Consider the following 20,647-nt stretch of genomic DNA (forward strand, 5'->3'; position numbering starts at 1 on the left):
TTCTCCCCAAGAGCTCACTAGAAATTACGCATTCTCCAGGCACACTGCACTCCAATCCCACTCCCTCCTTCAGCCCAGCCAGTAACACAGAAAAACTTTTTTTTAAAAGTTAGGGTTTTTTTTTAAAACCTTAAGTTTTTTGTTTTGTGTTAAGTGTTTTGAGTGGGGTATTTTTCTACCAGATTCTTCATCTTGAATTCAACAAACTAGAATCGATACAGCAAAGAGAAGCAAAGGAAAGGAGTGCTCGTCCCTGCCAAACCAAATGAGTTCCAGCACAAAAAGTGAGATGAACTTAGAAATTTACTGCATCACTTCTGTGACAAAAAAAAAAAAAAAAAAATGACAAGAATTTATCTGGGGTGGAGAGTATGTCATCCAAAGGAAGGATACTTCAGGTGAAAATGGCCACAAGTTTCTATTTTAGACAAATCAGGTAGGACTGGAAAAAAATTGTGAGGTATTCCTTTGGGTAAAATTTTGAAGTCTGCAACTTTAGGGGAACTGCTGAACAGCTGTGGAATGAACCATATTATAGGTCAGTGCTCAAGTAAGACTGCTTATGCTGAACTAATGTCTGTCTTTGGGAAAGCCTGGACCAACATGTTAAGGCTTACAGATGGACAAGTCCCTTTAAAAATGAGAAGACAGTGGCTTTGTAAGTAGTTGAGTATTACACTAACTACTATTCCCACTTCTTTATTTCCCTGTTGCCCAGCCATCACCCATCTTATCCAACCTCCCACTGGTTGGGCAGCAGCAGAGGAAAGGAGAAGCAGCTGGGGATGCAATCCTAACCTGCCTAAACAAATCAAGCAGCATAGAAACCATTTTGCATACTGGAAGTATTTATGTCTTGGAGCCAGTTTACAACTCCTGACAGCTGCTGAGTGCTCTTTTTCTCTCTCCCATTTCTTAAATCTTACCCACAGATGTGGGACAAGAGTTACAACACGCAATAAGTATTGAACAGCAGCAATAACAAGGCAGGAGCATCCCCCTCCTGAGAACACCCTGCTTTGCTTACCTAAACTGTGGCCATTTTTTGTGTAGAAGCAGGTATTGTTGATAAGGTTGACACAGCAGCCGATCACATCTCCAGTGGTGAATGTAGGGCCATAGGGCTGTCCTGTCCCCGAAGAACAGAAGGAGTGCCCATCGTCACCGTGGTACCCATAAGAGTGTTTATCCCATCCTGCGAAAGACAAGACAAAAGAACAGGTCAGCCGCTAAGCCAATTAAGCAGAAAGACATGGTAACTACAGCTCTCAGGTCACAATTTTCTGGTAGGAAATTTGAAATTTTGATTCCCACTCCTGATTCATCGCAGTATTAATTTTCACGTACCAGTAACTGAAAACAGATTAATGGTCATCAATCATAACACACCATTTGGATTTTAACCTCATTTGTCCCTTACGAGAAGTAATAAAAAGAAAAGATTGCCAAAAGTCATTTTGACAAAGACAAATATTTTTTTGTTTTAAAAAAAAACATTAAACCCCTGTTTCTGTTTTACCTTGCCTGCGGTGAAACAAGCTCTCTTTGTAAAACATTTGTGTTTGCCACTAACACAATCTTCCAGCAAAAGCATTTAATAAAATAATTCTCAGCTAACTGCAGCTTCGTCTGTAAGCACAGCTCACAGGCATAACCAAATGACTAGATGCAAATTTTGATAAGGATTTCTGTGTTCCCCTTGGGCAACAACATTTCCCATTCTGTGGATAGCTTAAAACACAACCCTTAAATGTCAATGGACAATTTTCAAAGTGGTCAATTCTAACAGTATCTTATTTCTTCTGCCAGAATCACTGTGCCTAGAGTTAAAGCCAGGCTCAGAGACCACACCCTGCCTTTTCTTATTTTTCCATGAGGTGCCTTATTGCACCTTGCTCTTTTCTACATCTCACAGTAACTCCATCATTCTGAGTTCCCAATTTTGTTCTGTTCTACCCCAATTCTGTTGTAAATTCCTTTGTGAATTTCCTACATTTAGAAATTCCAGATAAAACTGGTAACTATTGCGAAGAGGAGAGATTAATCCATCCTTTTAAAGCTGAAGTGTTCCTCAGGCAACAGACTGGTCTTCTCTTTTCAGGACTCTGATCTCCTTCTTGCAGAGGAGAGGACAGGGCTCCCTGGTTGTGGCCACAGAGTGATTCACTGAATGCCACCTGAATCTACTAACCTGTGCTTGCCAACTTCGGTTGCCACTACTGCTCAGGATGGCTTATCCTTGTCTCTTAGGAGACCAGCTGTGGCAGGTGGAGAGTCATGAGGAACAGTCCTCTTACCAGAGAGTTTAAAGAAAGCATGACATGCTCCGTCTTATAAGACTTCCAGAAGAATCTGGATTTTCTCCAGCTCTTTGGAGCATTCCTATAAATTGCACAATGAAAACCACATCTCACAGAGATTTACTTCTATCAAAAAACCTGAGGCAGACACAACATTAATAACAACCACCTGTGTTTTAAATAGATATGGTTGGATCCTTAGGTAGACTGTGCCAACCGAAGGGGAAGCAAAAGAAGGTGCTTTGACCATCTACTGACCTGATACAGCCTAAGGGTAGTGCAGAATCTGTTAAATGTGGAGCAATGGTTTTGGCAAAAGGACTATAGAAGAAATGCAAAGACCATGAGAGATGAGGGGTTAAAAAATAGAAAGCACACATCCTGCAACAAGCCAAAAAAAGCCTGAGCACGCTGCAAACCACAGAGAGAAGCCCTGGGGAGGTGGGCTGGAGCACTTCTGCAAGCCGCGATTTTCCTACAAAAAAAACCAACATGAGGGCACTAGAAATTTGATCCTGTAAAATGGTGCTCAGCTACATGTACTCAGGTACCTTACCATCAGTGGACCCACATGCTCAGGGTTTCTCAGAAAAGTGTGAAACATTTGGTGTATGCTCAAGGCCCTCCGTTTATTGCACCACACCACATGAATGCCAATGGGGAAGTCACAGAATGGAGCGAGACTGAAACATGCCACGGTCCAAGATTTTGGACCTCAGGGCAAAATTTGGGAGTGAAAAGTGTGCAGAAAATCCTAGTCTAGCAATGGTGAATCATCTCCTCTGTTAAGTCCCACACATGCACAGGAACAGACTGAGATGTCCCAAGAGCCAGCTCTGCCTTCCCTCGGACCAGCTCCAAACCAGCTGTTGACAGTAGCACCAGTCCTGTTCAATATCTACATGAAAGACAGGGACAACAGCACAGACAGCACCCTCAGCAAGCTCAAAACCAATGCCAAATTGGTTTGCCAAAAACAAAGGAGGGAGTGATAGGGGCTCTAGAGTCTGTTGTCAGACTTCCACCCCTATAAGGCTCCATCCAGTAAAAATATCACTGTAATACTGAGTTTTTAACACCGTGGCTCTCTTCCACAATCTCTTTTATTTTCTCTGCTGCTGGCCTGTGAAAGGCTGCCATCGCTGGTCTATTATTTTAGTTTCCCCAAAACCAGATCTGTAACATGTGTGTCAGTTCAGAACTTCTCTAATGAAGCTGTTCGTAACTTCAGATGGTAACTCTAATCAAGTTATCTCCTAAATTACTTAATAGTACAATCCAAGTACAAACTTCTAGCTCTTCAGCATACAAAACATTCCTGGCACTACAAAGCATTAATAAGAACTTGTCATCAGATCCATGTAAGTAGTTAGATGCTTACACGCCATGCATTAGGTAAGGCTACCATGAGAAATGCAACAGCACGTCCAACTGTGAGGATAATTTCACAAAATACTTGTGCCAATGCAGACACTACAGGTTCTGTAGTATAAGAAAAAAAGGTTTCATTACCTACAGATCACAACGGATCCTACTGCAATAAACCCTCCTCCTGCTCCTGTAAGACTTGCGCTTCACAGTATTGGTACTTGCTGTACCACCAAAGTTAGCAACAAACGCACTGATGAGATAAACTCCAATGAGAAGTGACTGAATAAAGGCTTTGATGACAGTGTGGAATTTGCTACAGTACCTGGAGAAAGCTTTATTTGAATCTTAATTCTCCACAGTCAATGACTAACATCACTGGGAAAGCAAATCTCGCTCACCCATCACTTCGCTAATGATATACAGAGTTAACTTTTTCAACTCAAATGTTGTATAGTGCTGTACCTAGACCTGACACAACACTAAGTGCTTTAAATCTAGACTCAGCCTTATCAAATCACCATGGTAATCTTAAAAAAACCAAGCCACATTCGTTTGAGAGAACTTACTGTATTCACCATAAACATAAGTTGAGCGGTGTTAATTACATGTCCAACCTTTAGTTATTTATTGATCAAATAATGTATCGGTATTTCTAAAATTCTGTCCAGAATAAACATGAGGGCAATAGCATACAAGTCATTCCAGCACTGGCTAGCTTCTGCCAGTCTTCTGAAATTTCCTAATAATCTGGATTAAAAATAACAATCAGCATTTCTAATAGTTCTAGGTCAATGTTATCTGGGCCTAGTGATTGAAATAGAATATCCCTATCAAACGCGTTTGGCATTATCTTGGACCACCGGCAGAGTGGGGAGTAACTCACCACATGCATTTGCAAATCCATCCTCCAACTTCTGCCAAGTACAAAACCACTTGCTGAAAACTTGGGACTTTTCTGCATCATTAACAATTTAGTATCGCCACCTAGTAATAGGTCTGTGACATTACAACCTTTACTTTGACTCCTACGACACTGTTTGCACCTTCAGTTACTCCTTTGCAAAAATCTAATGCTGCTTCAACAAGGGCTGAATCAGCCTTCCTATATGCCTTCCCCACGCTTCCATCTGCAAATTCTCCGGACGTTTCAACCTTTGTACCACTTGTACTCAAGTACTTCCAGAAGCCACTGTTGGGACCCAGAAGGCAGAGATGAGATGCTATTGACATGTTCTTAAAAAGGCTGGCCATATGGGACACGAGGTCAACCCGTAACCTCTTCAAGAGGTGAGACAGCACAAGGCTACGACGTGCATGGCGTTACCACCTCACGACCACCCGCAGCACACAGACATGCTGAGCCAGATGGAGATTCTGTTCACTTGGTACTCCTCAAAGGATTTTCTTTCCATGAAATGGTTCAATCTTCCTTCAGGCACATGTAAACATTCATACCATCCACAGTATCCTGCAGCAAGGAGTTTTACACCATTACTGCAAGCTGCCGGAAAACATGCCTCTGCTACTTGTATTTAATCCACTGTAGCTCTTGCGCTGGAGGAGATGGCAAACCATGTATTCAGACTCTCCAGAACATACATCATTGTATAGACCTCTACAGAATCCCCCATAACCATACTTTTTCCAGACTGATGACTACTGGCTTATTTAGCTATTTCCTCCATTTCTGACCATCATCATCCAAACCTTTTCAGGATTTACAGTGTTGCTTTTGAGAACGCAGCTGAAGGTGCACCATGGAGAAGGGAAGCTGGCTGTAGTTGCTCTCTGTACTGTTCCCTAGCCCTCCGTGAGTTAATCCTAGCATTTTCCCCTTTACTAGCCTTTGTACCACTGAACTGATGTTTCCACAAAGCTATTGTAATCACTCCAAAATGCATCATCATTCTTGTGACAATGCTCTCTCTGCACAGATTCTCATCTGCCGTCTCGCTGCCAGTGCCCTCAGCCTCAGCTCGCTCCCACAGCTCCTCTCCAGCACCTCTCACCTCAGCACCCTCAGCAGCTCACAATCCTCAACTGCCCGAACCATCCATCCAGGGCTAGTAAGGTGCAGGCAGCTGCTTCTAAGAAAACCCTAGGATGGCCCATGCACGAACAGTTTCTGACCAGTAACTCCTTCCAGCAAGGCTGTGTGGTTTAAATAACAAACCATTTCAGTCTCTTGGCAATAGCTGAAATCTAGAGCAATGGACACTTCACACCTACGTGCAGCTGACCAAGACTAAAAATTCTCAAACGCAAGCGCAGATTCCTTACAAAATTTCAGAAGTCTGAGCAAGATTGGAGAATGCTTTTCCTTTTCTTATAAAAAGGAGATCACGCACCCCTGAAGTACCATACTCTATAGAATGAAATCTAGTGAGCGAGAGTGACTGGAAAGTCCACTTAGCACAGTTCTCTCATTCCTCCCTTTTCCTTCCCCATCCTCTCTTCAAAAGCATGAAAATAATTTTGAAGAGGGGAGACAGGCACAGAACAGAGAGGATTTGGTCACCTGGCCAACGGCAGTGATCAAAGCAGAACCTGAACATCCTGACTCCTAAGGCTCCCATTTTGACTACTGCTCATTTTACCACTGCATTTTGACCATGCAAATACACAGCCAGAACCAGGCAGGACCACAGCAGCTAGTGAACAAAAAGAGGTTAAAATGACATCCCTCCGAATCGAACACTTTGACTCCCAAACCCCAAATATATGTATAGCATTTATTAACAGCCAGACAGATACAGAACAGCTCAGATCAATTGCACAATCAGGCAATGGGAAGACAGAAAAACAGAAATCACAAGGTTCTGGGCTTGGGAGGACATTTTCATATGTTCAGCACCAAACTGAAGTTCTGTTTGGCCTGCTAACAAGACATAGCAGATATGTTGATCTTCTTGGCAGACTATCTTGTTCCCAACACACAGTGAAAAAAAATGAACAGCAAGTTCCATCACTGCTGCTTGATAAACAGGCCAGAATTATGCAATGCCAGACCACGTGGCAGAAAAGACTTGAGTTACTTCAGGACACAGTTACAGGGTCAACTCATAAATGTTCACTCTTAAGTGAGTATTGGTGTTAGATGAAGTGTGCTACCAGTACCTGAACTGTCCTATATCCATTCCTGTCCAATCCCACCTCGCCCATGCAATGTCAGCCCTGCTTCACTCTTGACTTTTTGGGCAGACCCCATGATGGGCCCAGCTTCTCTATCTGAGATCAGGCTCTGCCTCACAGCACAGCAACTGGGAAGTGCCACTCTTGGGCTGGGACACCATTTTTACCTCCTAGCACTGTGAAAATAACACAGCATTTTAGCTTTCCATGTCCAGAGTGCCAGCGATGTACACTGAACTCCTGGTAGGCACTAGGTACAACTGGCATCATGGCTACATCGCACATTTAGGAACACCAGGACCGAAATACACTGCTCAACTTCGGAAGCAGTAGCATCAGCCCATATACAACACAGAGGCAGAGCAATGCAGATGCCCTGATGGAAATAACCAAGAGCAGTACTTTCATTATATCTTTGCTGGCCTGTGGCTTCTTCTGCAGAGCACACGGAAGAAAGCAAACTGATGACATGCCCCTGTGCATCAAGGTTCAAACATGCCAGACTTGCCAGTGGGCACAGGAGAACAGAGAAGGCAACATTCACAGGGAGACGCACTGAGCTCTCTTCTGACGGCACACCAAAGGACAGACGTGCAAGGCCTAGGGACCATGGAAAAGATGGTTGTTCCAGTAAATTGATGCCTCAGACTTTTCCTACTCTGCCACTTGCCAGGCTTAAAATGATGGCAGACAGATGGGCTTTATCATTGACACATGGACCATGCACATTCCAGGGGAGAAACATGTTCCACTGCAGCTCAGACCATACAGTCAAGGTAATCAGTACCTGGTGCACAAGCTGCTGCAAAGGGCAGGGCCTCGCTCACAACAAATTCAGTGGTCACCTGTCCTGCAATTAAGAAAACCTGAAACATGAAGTAGTAAGTAATATTGGTGAAGTATCCATTCAGCCATATGAAGAGCAGGTGGAAGTTCCTCAGAAAGAATCTGAAGATTTGTAAATAGGGTTTGCACCTACTGTATCCTGAGTAATGTGATAGTTTGGAAGCTTACTCTTCAGGACAGACTCCAGAGACTGCTCAACAGTCCACACAGTGTCTACATCTTTCTGAATTTTACTTACTTTCTTTTGTATTTTGAAACACTTTTCATTTCTCTTCTTCATTTCCCTGTTCTTGTCCAGTATTTTGCTGGTGACATTCCTCTTCCCACTCCTCTGGCCAGCAACACTAGCTTCCCACAGCTGCCCATGCAAGGGCAAGTAGTGTGCAAACACTACTGCAGACGGACAAGAACTTGTGTCAACACACCGAAATAAACCAAACAAAATACTTTTATAAGATTTATTGAATCCAAAGTCCAGCAGAAACAGGCGTACAAACTTTGCTTGTTAGAGGGCTTGGGGAATGGGATGCTGAGGGTGAAGCCAGCTCCAGAGCGCAGAGTCCCTGCTGGACCACATTCTGGCTGGAGGCTGGACCCCTTCCATGCACTGTGCAGCACAGGCTGCTGTTGCTCAGCCAGCTACAGGTCTTTGGCAGCAGCACAGCACATCAGTGGAGGGGAAGGTACATTAAACAGAGGCTGAACAGATGAATATGGTGCAAGGAGAAGTAGGATGCTGCTGTTCAGAGCTGCTCCTACAATGTCCTGGGCAGAGCAGCCCCAGGCAGGGACTAATGTCGGAGAGGACAGGACAAAAACAAGTATGGGGAAGAAGCTGTTACCACAGCAGAAGCAGAACCACCCTCTAGTGACTGCTCTACCCACCTTCCAGCAGACTGGGTTCTGCCAGTGGACGTGCCGTTGGTGTATGCTAGCTCAGAGCAGTGAAAGCATGCCTTTGCCCCTAGCAAAGAGGAGGATGAGCAAGCCCCTGTGCTCCTACAGCCTCAGAAGCTAAAGGCCTGGGCAAGAAAAGCCTGTTGCCCCAAGAAGCACCTGAGGTGCTGCAGAATCTCTCAGCTGTTGTTCAGTTTTATACATTTGTGCCAAACCATATAAAGTTGCATAAATATCAGATGCTTGGGTGAAAGCAAGGAGGTAGCCTGTATTTCTTCATTCAACCATGCCTCAGAATCAAATCAACTATTAATGTTGCAACATCTTTCTGTTTCCATCACCAGCCTAAAAAAATAGCTGCTCAGTGGCCACAGCAACCTATGCTATAGATTTGGGGTGGTGGGAATACGAGAAGCACGGTCCTGGCATGGAACAACTGTCTAGGTACAGTCACAACACCAGCTGCAGGACAGGAATAGGACCAGCAAACAGCGTGCTTAGCATACTACAGCATCTTCCTGGCAGAACTTCAAGGGACTGGACATCTGCCCAGAACATGTCAAGGAAAAAAAAATAGTCCCTAAACCCCACTCACCTACAGACACCAGGAAATGAAGAAGCCCTAGCCAGTAATACCCCATTTTTTTTTCTTTCTCATAACAGCTTCTTCTTCTTCTTCTTCAAGGTGGCAAAATGACTTTGGATGCAGAAGCAGCCCAAACACCGTACTACAGGACCAATGCATACACAGAAAAAAACCCTCACTTTACTCCATGGAGGACAAACTTCCTAAAGCAGGGGCTGGGCATGCTCAGGTCCCATAGTCTTTGTAGTAGCACATGGAACCATGTACAAGGTGCTGGTGCAGTGTACCACACCACTGCACAACACTAACGAGGCACTGCTGTACAGTGGCCTCCCTTGCACCCCAGTTCCCAGCAGATTAGGCAGATCCATCCAGGGCCAGCTGGGACCCTACAAAGCAACATCAGATGACGCTAATCAAAAAGCGCAGAACTTCTGGCAGGCCTGGCTATAGGTTTGGCTCAGAGACTCTTGCATATTTTTGAATAAGTATGTGCAACAATAAAAAAGACAAAGCTCAGGGAAAATCATCATGGCAGGACGACTTAATGTGGCGAGCATCCAAAGGAGAGGGGAAAAAAGGAAAAAAAAAACCCAAAAAAAGAAATCACAGCATCTCTCTCATATTAACAGAGAGCAGGAACAAAAGGACACAGTGACCCCAAAGATCAAAAAGACTCCAAGAAAAGACAGCTAAAAAGGCCTGCAAGAGTTTGGGAGATCCAGTAGCACACAGGCACTAACAAGCACTGCCTGATCCACCACAGAAAGTAATACTGTAATATTTCCCTTTTAACAATATTGATTTGGCATGGTGATTTTTAAACCAGATCAGCAACTCCTGCCATTAGACAACTACTGCATGTTAACTAGCCTTCAAAACAACATCAAACCACAGTCTACGCTTAATTATATAAAGTGACACTACCCATTGACTCATAAGAGGAAAAACAAAACCAGAAGGCTCTGGATGGCTGCAATACAGGGAATACCTTGTCAACAGGAATGGTCTGTTCCACCTGCCCAAGAGATTTGTTAATGAATCCATTTCACTATTACTTAGCATGCACTTCACCACAGAATAATCAAGAGAAAAATCCTACCTCCTTAAATGAATAAAGATGGCAAGCCCTCCTAATGTATAAGCCTGATGTGTCATCTTCTGCCAGTCAACACACGATCAGTTTTTCCTATACCAGAGAGGTCAAGATGCACTACAAGCCATTTGTAGCTCCATAAAGGGCACAACGTGGTTAAAGTACAGCTACAAAATATGTTGGTTCTATCTATAAAGGCAAGGCTCAAAAAGCTCTCTAGCATGATCAGGTCACCACTGTACTATGATATCTACTATATTCCCTGACACACCACACTGGAGGGAGTAGGGAGAAGAGCAGTGGTGCAAAACAATGTAGGACAGGGATGAAAAATAAAAAGTCAGATGAGTTTTGCCATTTATCTATTAAGTGGCAGGGGCAAAGAACAAGTTGGATACAAAAGCTTATCACATACACAGGCTTCAAATCTCATCACAAAAAACAATTCACATGTTCATTTACAGGTCAACTTTTCAAGTTTAGGCTGATGGGCAAGAAAACCTTTATAAAATATTAAGACACCTCCAGAAAAATCTTGCAAGGTAATGGGCAAGACTCAATTTACAGAGACATTGAGGCAGAGCAGCTAAGTGACTCAGCCCAGAGCAACATTAGAGCTCACTGTGGAACGCAGAGGGCTAGCATCCAGCTACTGTTTAAAAACATTCCCTAAAATGGTATTTAATGAGGTAAGAAAATTATGAACAAAAAAAAAATTATATAAACACAAAACCTTACAGAGAGAGAAGTCTTCCAGAAGAAGTGCTTCTCATGATGTTAATGGGTTGCAAAAAGGCATTCTAGATTCTAAACTGCCTTAAACACTTTCCACATCAGTTAAGGTAAAGCAACAGGGCCTTCTGAAGAGGATCGTATTTATCCATCAGTAAAAATAGCTGCTATCCATCAGTTTGAGTTGGAGTGAAACTTAGCTTTGTGGTGATGTTACCTTTTATCCGAAAGGCTCAAACAACGGGTATGGCCACTGTAAAAAAATTTTTTAATCTAAAAACAACCAGTGCCGATTACAACTCTTGTTGACAGCTAAACTGCAGTCTCTAAATTGCTAGTCGACTCTTAACTGTCACCAAGATTAAGTAGATTGTCAATAGCCTATGCTACAGCTGGAGATGCAGCCTGTGGTACTGCTGAAGGCCAAGTCACAAACCCCACTACGCAATGCCATCTCGGCTCCGCTTTGGAAACTGTTTTCACATGGCACAAAACCAACAGAACCTGCTGGATGACAGAAAGCTCCACGCAAAGGCAGGCTCTAGCATATCGTGTCACTCATTTCTGGGAACACATTGCCTGAGAAAAGAGGGCAGAACCTCTACGAGAGGTCAGCCCATCTCCAAAAGAGTTAGAGCACAGAAATCAGGGCATGGAAAAGCACAGGACAGCCACACCCCCAGAGTAAGCATCACTTGTTCACCCACAGTGATGCTGAGCACTTAATAGCCAGTGGAAACACTTTGATTAATCTTCCAGTGCCAGGGTTACTGCCTTGAAATACTGATTCACGGTTTTGTTCAGCTTGAATGATGTGGCTAAGCGCTTTCCCAAATATTCCAGGGTGAAGCATGGTTACTGAAAGCTCAGCTTCTGGTCTGCCTCCTCCATTCAAACCTGAAGTCTGTGTGCCCAAACGCTAGTCTAATTGAAAAGAGCAAAAGAAAAAGGAAAAATAAAAAAAAATAAAAAAAAGGAAAAAGAAAACCAAGGGCTCCCTAAAAACCTGACTAAATGGCTGACAGCAGTTTTTCTGGCTGCAAACAGGGCAATCGATACAATCAATACAAGCTAATACATGAACTGAAGTGGGTCTGAAGGGGAAAAAGGCAGTTACTTCCACTTTATACGATCCTAATTTTCACGTAAATATGAGATTAAATTTAACCTTAATTCAGTAGGTTATTCACTCCGGTTCTGTGGTTCAGGAGCTGGTTTTGTTACTCTCTAGCTCTGTACACATCTGACACTGTCATGTCTAACCTCATTTGACTTGACCATCACCACCCCGGTGCCACTCTTCAGCAACTGTCATGCAGTGCTCTAAGACATCTGTCCAATTCCTCTGTGCCATGCCAGCTCACCCAGTATCAGCTCTTACCAGAAGGCTCATGTTTTAAAACATGTCCCACCTAAACATGTATCCAGCTGTGTGCAAGATAACCTAATTAGGGGAGGCACACCTAACGAGCACAGCACAGGAGTGCATGGGGAAAGGAAGAAATTGCACATGCCTCCAGGTACAAACGTAACTGACAGTTCAGCTCTTCTTGTTTTGCTTATTCTCAGCAGCTTATAAAAACTGTGCGAGTCCACCCACAATGAATTACAGATCCTACATACCACACTTCATCACCAACAACTCCAAAACCCAAGACCTGTCAGGAAGAAAAAGGGAACGGTACATAAACTAACGTACAAGTTTGTGCAATTCCTGCACAGCATGTTTGCAGTGAAAGTTGGTTCAGGATGCACCCAACAGGACAGCTCAGGCTTCCCAAGCTGCCTCCTCCATGTCCCTACAACTTCCCTTCTGCAGGTGTTGTAGGCATCAAGCCCTTTTTCCAGTGCTGACACCGGTAAACAAGACCTCAGCTTCTGCCAGGCTCCATAAAAGCAACTTCCCAGACAAGGCCAGCCATGTGCAAGCCATCGTGCGCAGACAAGGAGCAGCAGGAAAGATAAATGCTGCTGCCTGAAGACCAACAATATTTGCTTGCAGCTACTGATTTCAAAGACAACACATATTTTAAAAGAATGGCTGATCTGAAATCAGGTTACTCAACCGCCCTAACACAATCTAAAATACCAATTCACATAACTCAATGTGTATTTTATAACAAAACCATCACAGCCATCCTTGTACACCAATTCAGTCCATAACCTTCCCCTCCTGTACCACAGTGTGCCCACACACAGTACACCCAGTTAATTCTTTTAACCATATACTGTTAAGTTTTAACTTCGGATGTCTCCAAAATTTAGATCTTGCAAATCCAAACTTTTTCAGAAACCCCGCTATTGATATGTGGAAAACTGAAGCACGTGTTAAAATTAAACTCCAGTTCTTCCAGGCGCTGAAGAAGGGATATGAATGAACTCCGTGCAAATGCATCAAATCTATTTCAATATCCAGGCTGGAATTTTCATACAAGTTAGGTGACCTTAGCACACAAACTAGGATTGAGGAAACTGACTGGAAAGTGAGATAGCTTATGTGGGACAAGGAGAAGATGATTGAGCAATTAAGCAGAGCTCAGCAGACCTCAATTGGTGGTAGACAGGTCAATCATAAACCACAAGATTCACAAAGATATGTAGAATCATTTTTTAATAACGATCATACAATTTTGAGAAAGAACCACCTTTTTAAAGGGTGTTTACTGATCTGCAAGGAGTAGAAGGACAAAGAGAATACAAGATGAGGGCGAGTTAAGTAATGCTAAAGGAACCCAGAGACCGTAATTCTTCAACGTAGATGCAGCAGGGCACCCATGCTGCATTTAAATCCATTTAAAATTCAGCCAGGCACCGCACATGCATAGAATTCAGAATGAAGATGAGAAAAGAAACAACATAAATGAACCAGTTATACCCAAAGTAACAAAAAATTAGTATTTCTCAGGTTACTGCCCTATGATGAGATTTTACATACACTGAACACAGGATTCCACGTAGGAAAAATTCTCACACTAAAAATATGTGAAAGCTTAAGTTAAAAGGAAATCCTTTTGGTTTATTACAAAAAGCCCAAATTTATTACCCATTTCTTCAGTATGACCCTCATTTGGACTTAAACTAAAAACAAAGGGAAAGCTATTTTCCAAATAGCACATGGTACAGCACAGTAAGAACAGATCTGAGAATGAAACAACCAATTTCAACCAGTCTCAGCACACTTTCTCCAGTATGAGACTTTTTAAATTTCCCACTGCTTTTTTTTTTTTTTTTTTTTAAATGGGCACAGGTATCTTGTATTACTTTGCCTTGTCCTGTGGACTGAACAGTTAGTAGTGGCTGGAGTGTACTAACTGTGATCCTGGAGCACGTCTTTCAGTTTAGTTAGAAGAAAGAAGGGTAGCACAACTAAAGATGCAAATAAAAGCACAGCAAGCAGGAACAATCAGGAGATTCACATCAAAAAAAATACACCCCACTTCCAAAAATAAGACTCACGTAGACAAATCCAAAAGGCTCTGACAGAGGCCAGAAATCTTAAATCGATTGTAATGTGTATCTTGTTCTTCGCAGGGCATGTTTATTGGGGGGCTTAGAACAGTGGTGGATAAAAAACTTCACCCATCCAGATGAGCACTTGAGTGGTAAGGAAATCCTCCAAAAATCCATTTGGCACAAATGGATCACTAACTCCAGAGCTGAAACAACACACTGACCACTTTGCTCTTGTTTCTTCCATTACACAGCACTAAAAATTGTGATTTCTAAACATACCTATAAATTCTCAGGCTGTTGAAGATTGATACAAATTACATTTTCAGGTCAAAACACCATTAAGTTGGCAAAAACAAGGCCACGCAAGAGAAGTTTCTGGAGCAGTTCTCAGACTTGTCCCCTCAGCTTCTATTGAACCTCTGATTTTTGGCATTGCTACCAGCTCCCAAGTAACCTGCATTTAAGCAACAGGACACTACCCCAGATGCTGCAGCATTTCTTGCTCAGAATGCACCTGCAGAGTGTGTCAGCCTGGGGAGGCAGAGACAGCAGCAGCAGGATTGCAGCCCTGCTCCCGCAGCCGCTGCAGGTCAGAGGCTCTCTGCTTTGACCTTTCATGTCCCTTTGTATTTTGGGGTGATTAACAGCATCCCTCTTGGTTTCCTGTGAATGAACGTCTGCTGGGCTCTACTTCAGACCACCACTGGATTCTTGTACAATACAGTGTCTTTGCAAGAAGTCACTGTCCTTTGATTTCAGGTAACGTCCTCCACTACCACCAACGTGATTTCTGTAGATGCTCTTGTCTCATTATACTCTAGGGCATTAACAGCCATGACATAACGCACATCACAGCCTCCTTAAGCTATCACCAGCAGCAAACCAGACACAGCTAGAAGGCATTTGGCCCAGAAATTTCCCAAGATAAGGTTCTCCTCCATCACCCACATCCGAGCCTTCCTCATGACACTGTGCCATAGACCAGGCATTGCCACTACTAGCACACAGCCCTTCTAATAATAGCTAATAGCCCTTCTGACCTCAGTAGCTTCACAAACCTTGATCATTTGGACTACAAGGTATCAGAGAAGTAACAGCAAAACCAGCATATGGTTTTGTTGACATTTGTTTTCAATGCTTTACTATGTAACTGAATGCAACAAAGCTCAGTAGAAAAAAAAAAAAAATCAACATCAAGTTCAAGTATCACCTGACTAATCACCAAAATAAAAAGTTTACAGCCATCATCTTCAAACAACTTGAAAAAAGGTAGATACGCGTAAAAAACCTAGACACACAGCCAGCCAAGCTAGCTTCCTACCCATAAGCCCTAGGAAGATACTCCTTCATAAAAAATAGTCTCCAGGATTGGCTGGACAACTATTAATTGGAGGGAATGCTCAGTCTTTAATTAAGGTTTTCAGCACATACCTCAGGTGACAGTAATATTTGCTATCAAAAATAATCTCAGACCACTGTTACCCACACATTTCTGGAGAAAAAAACTTTCACAGAAGAGTTGTTTCAACCTGTACTACCTGTGTGATCAATCAGGCAACAGAAAGGTTCAAGTTAGTAACAACCCCAAAATCAAGCAGTGCCCCCCCCCCCTTATTATTAAGGCAATTACATGACCCAGTTCTCACGCAGCCCCACAAACTGGTTTGTTAGAATAAATGAGAGGGTACCAGAAGCATAAGCAAGTTTGTGGATAGGAACTGGCACAGCCAGCTGAAAGACTGCATGTGTAAGTCCTAGAGGTGTCTGTAAGTAGTTTTGGGGGAACACATATTTATTTTAAAGAAATAAAAATCTGTATCAACCCTGTATTTTCCTTAACCTGACATACAAAAATGAATCACCATACTCTATAATTTACGCAGGTACTAAGTAAGTGATGCCTTTATAAAATTCCTTATGGGTACTAGAGTTATCTATACACAAACCACACACCAAAATGATGATCTGGGAACTATTCAATCTGGGTTATACTTACTGCACAAATAAAATAAAGCTCCCGACAAGTTAAATCTCCTGGCTAGCAAGGGGAAAGGTTTAAACATGGAGTGGCAAGCAGAGCTGGGTTATATGCTAACTCTCAATTGAACAACTTCCAGCACGACACAGCATAGACTGTATTGCCATTACCAATCCAGAAGAAGTAATGTTAACAGATCCAAATTACCATTAAAATATTACATGTTGAACCAAGTATACAGTTTGGTACCACTCTGATGAAATTACTTAAGTATCCACTTTTGTCCCAAAACTCTATCAAACAGTACTCAGAGGTTTCCATGGTGCTTAGTCCCGAAGAGGACCCAACAAAGCAGAAGTAGAAAATAAAAGGAAAACAGGCAAGAAAAAGAGGACTATAAGCAATGATCATGTAAAAGCAAGTGCTCAGATCCCTTCTAAGAAATCACAAGGCTTCCTTCAGCCATTCTTGAATAATTTGAATGGTTTAATTAGAAACCTCAGTGGTCTCAGGTTCTCCATGAAGACCCACAGCAACTTTAGGAAAAAACAGGGGATGAAGGGGAAGTAAATTGAACGTCTCCATACTTCTTTACAGCATTAAGCTTTCCTTATGGATAATAATGGAGGGGAGGAACAGAATTCAGGTTTCTCCATGGTGCTTCCAAGGTTCCCTACACACGCCACAGGCATTGCCCATGAGTAGCTTTACTTCAGCCTGACCTGTACTGAGCACAACAGGCAGCCTGCCTGATGGCAGGTCGCTCAGCCTGAACTCACGGAGACTACGCTGCCAGCAGCCTGGATGCCACTGCTTTCTTGTCCTTTCTTCCACCGATCTGCCTTCCTAATATTGCAACTTATTGACACAAGGATAGACTACACAATCAAAATTACATATAAACTAAAAGCAAAACTTTGATTTGCTCTGTTTCATCAACACAGCAAATAGAGTAGAAGAAAAGTTAGATCTGAGGTATATTTTACTAAAGAGGCAAGGAAGTGCGGGTAGCATTGTATAAAACTTTTACTAAGAGACCATATGGAAATCCCATGAGCCATTTTTGTCAACTATTTTTAAGGATAGTTCTGGAAAAGCTTTGCAGTAGGATAAATACCGTGAGGTGTTTTAAGACAGAGCTTGGTCAGCTGCAAGAATAGTTAAACAAACTTAACAGAAATCACTTCTAAAGATAGAAAAATCAAGCTGGGTGCCCCAAATACCAATTTAGCCAGGAGGACTTCAAAGCAGACTGAGTCACAATTTGTTTGCCACATACCATTCATATATTTAATCCTATACTTCCTGGCTTTTGCTGGTTGCTCTAGAAGCCAAGGAGGAAGGCCCTTTCCCTAGTTAACCATCTAGCTTCTTTCCCTGCCCTCCCCTCTTTGCTTAAGCCTTTGAAATTGTGAAAGCTTGACATGGATTTTCCTTTGCCCTTGTCTGCAGCGTGGGATAAGAGCCACTTCCTGGACTTGCTCTGAATTTAAATGTTTTCTTTTACTACAGAGAGTAAGACACTAGTGCTTGTGAGGCATCCAGTGGTTAGAGTTCAGAAAAGGTCAAGACAACTTGTCACAAATCAAGAAAACATGACAAATAGGGATAGGGTGAAGAGCCAGGGATGTTTGGTCTAGAGAGAAGACCACAAAGCAGTGGTAGAGGTCTTCATGTACACAGCTACAGAGAGGAAAGAAATTAATTATTCTCAACCTCCACATGATCCAAGAGTAATGGACTTAGGACTACATGGGATATTCAGCTTAAGTCATCAGGAAAAGTTTCCAACACAAGGACAGTGTTGGAAGAAGTTGCCAGAAAGATAATGAAAGACTGGTTTAGACACACACCTGTCAGGCAGGACTAATGCATAATTAAATTAGCTTCAGATCAGATGAATTGGTGAGGTCTCATCTTCTATAATTATTATATTTACCACTGTGACCAAGTCCTTCAGCACAGGTCCTTCATTTGTCATTGGAGTCACAGAAAGTGACAACCCAAAGCATGAGCTGATACATGGAAATGAACATCTTTAAACACATTTGAAGTAGAAAGATCCCTGGCAATCACCGAATGCCCCCCCCCCAAAAAAAAAACTCCCAACAAAAAAACAAAAAAACACCAACCCCAAAACAACAACCAAGCAAAAAACCAAACCAAAACAGAACTGGCTAGAAGGAACATCTGGACTCTAGCCAAACTTCCCACTCAGAGTAGGGTTAACTTAAGAGTTAGATCAGGCTGCCTAGAGCCTTGACCAGTTGAGGTTTGACAATCTCTGAAGATTGAGCCTCTGCAGTAATGCACCCCCAACTCTGGTGAGAAATAATATCTTATTTCCCATAAGAATTTTATTTGTTGCAAATAGTGCCCACTGCCTCTCTTCCTTGCGTTGTGCACCTCTGAAAAGAGCCTGGGTCCACGTTCTCTGCAAGCTCCTTTAGACAGTGAAAGGCTGCTACTTGATCCCTTCTCTGCCTCTTCTCGTCCAGGCTGCAAGTCCAGTTCTTAGAGTTTATCGCTGGTTCCTACAATACAACATCTATCCAGCCTCCCTTCTCTGGTGCCCCACAAAAGGGAGCACACTTGCCTGAAAAAACCTTGTGAACATCCCTAGGGAAGAAACCAGTATCTTTTTTCTCAAAAAGGAAGGAAAAGGAAGACAAGAGTAACCAACAGCCTTGCTCCCCTAGTTGCATCTTCTCTGAAAACACGCAAGATAAGCTGAGAAAAAATTAAAGTCCTATCTACAAACAACAACAGAAACCTATCAGCAAGAGAAGAACGCAAAGGAAAGAAAGAGGTCTCTAAACAAAGCTAAAATAGAAAGCCTGCTCATCGTGCTGGTAGCTTAAAGAGGAGGACGGATGGCTTTCACAGAGGAGGGAAGCATGGGGAAAGTCTTAATTCCCCGTGGTCAATTTTTTTTTTAATCTACATGTCTACAGAAACAGATCACTCACAACAACCCTTTGCTGAACAAAGACACAGGACAGTTGGACAAACTGTTTCTGGTTTTGCTGACCTGGCTTAAGGCATTACAGTCCCAGAAGCCAAACTCCAACACTTCTGTACACCAAATTCTGCTGGGTTATCTGGCTGCACTCTAATTCAAGTCCATAAAACATTCTTGAATTGAAAGCTTGTTCTTTTAATAGGGAGTTTGAAGCAGGCAGATAGTGAATAAGCCAAGCAGCATCCTTTCATCTGAAAAGGTGAAAAAATAATCACAGTTTCATAAAACAAAACAATGGTGAGTGAAAGCTGGCACTCCCTTTCACATGCACAATGCTTCATAGCCGGGCAAGTCAGTTATTAACCAGGGGGTGTCTAAAGTCTCTAAAAGCAATTGGTCAGATCCTGTCCATGCTGTTTCAGAAAGTGAAGCAGGTATGCCTAACGGTACGGTTTCACAACATTTTAGGCTGAATTACCTTGCTGCTACTGTAGCAAATCAGCCCTCCCCCCCTCTCCACCTGCCTGTATGTTCCTGCTGAGTTCCACTCAAAGAGCTAGAACAAATGAAATGTTATCTCTCAACAGCACGAAGGACTCGAACCAACACAGGCCACTACATGCAGGGCAGAATTATCTCCAGCTGCATGTCTCATCCATATTAAAGGCAGGAACACCTGTCTTCCCTGTTTTATGAATGTTAGGTGAAACCTGTAGCAAGCCACCAAAACATTTTCAGCTGGGCTCAGAAAAACTTACTGGATTGAGGGCTAAATAATCTTACAAAAGGATGTTTCACATACTACACTCAGATGCAAAGGTAAGAGCACTGCTCCATGAGTTCTGGAGCAACCAGCCTTCCACAACCCCAATACAGCAGAAAAGCAGGCAGGTTCCTGCCAGGCCTGAAAGCTGGCCTGCCAAGGGAGGTGACAAGTGCCAGAGCCAGGGGCTCACACAAGGGAAGAAGAGGGGCTGTGCAGCTGTAGGTGGGGGGGAGGAAGGGTTTGGTTTCTCTCCTTTGATGACAGGGAGTTAGATCAGTTCAGCTGTAACATGTAATTTCATCCTCAGATACCAAAATGCTGAGCACATGTAAAAAAAAAAGTTGTATCTGGGTAAAGAAGCAAGCAGGCATTTTGATAAAAGCCGCCAGTTTAGAGCAGAATGTTTATTAGTAAGTGTTCTAAATGTCTTTTAAATATTTAAAAGACAATAAAAAGAAAACATCAAGATATCAGGGTCACAAAAGTTGGCACTTCAATAAAAATCTCACAATAATTTCAGGCCTGCTG

The 20,647-nt window shown here is 42.8% G+C and overlaps 1 protein-coding gene across 10 annotated transcripts in view; it reads right to left on the reverse strand.

Annotated features, from left to right (window-relative positions):
- The window catches only part of RANBP10 (RAN binding protein 10), a 90,679-nt gene that overhangs the window by 46,206 nt on the left and 23,826 nt on the right, over positions 1–20,647 (reverse strand). For 9 of the 10 annotated variants that reach the window (XR_008825606.1, XM_056360268.1, XM_056360267.1 and 6 more), the window contains one exon: positions 1,028–1,195. Coding sequence is in view for 8 of the 10 variants with exons in the window: in XM_056360268.1 (XP_056216243.1) it covers positions 1,028–1,195 (168 nt within the window). In the remaining 2 variants the exon portion in view is untranslated. Of the gene's footprint in view, positions 1–1,027; positions 1,196–20,647 lie in introns of those variants that run through there. The other variant, XM_056360274.1, reaches the window with a different exon arrangement.

This window comes from Falco biarmicus, chromosome 15 (assembly GCF_023638135.1).
Source record: "Falco biarmicus isolate bFalBia1 chromosome 15, bFalBia1.pri, whole genome shotgun sequence".
Lineage (NCBI taxonomy): Eukaryota > Metazoa > Chordata > Aves > Falconiformes > Falconidae > Falco > Falco biarmicus.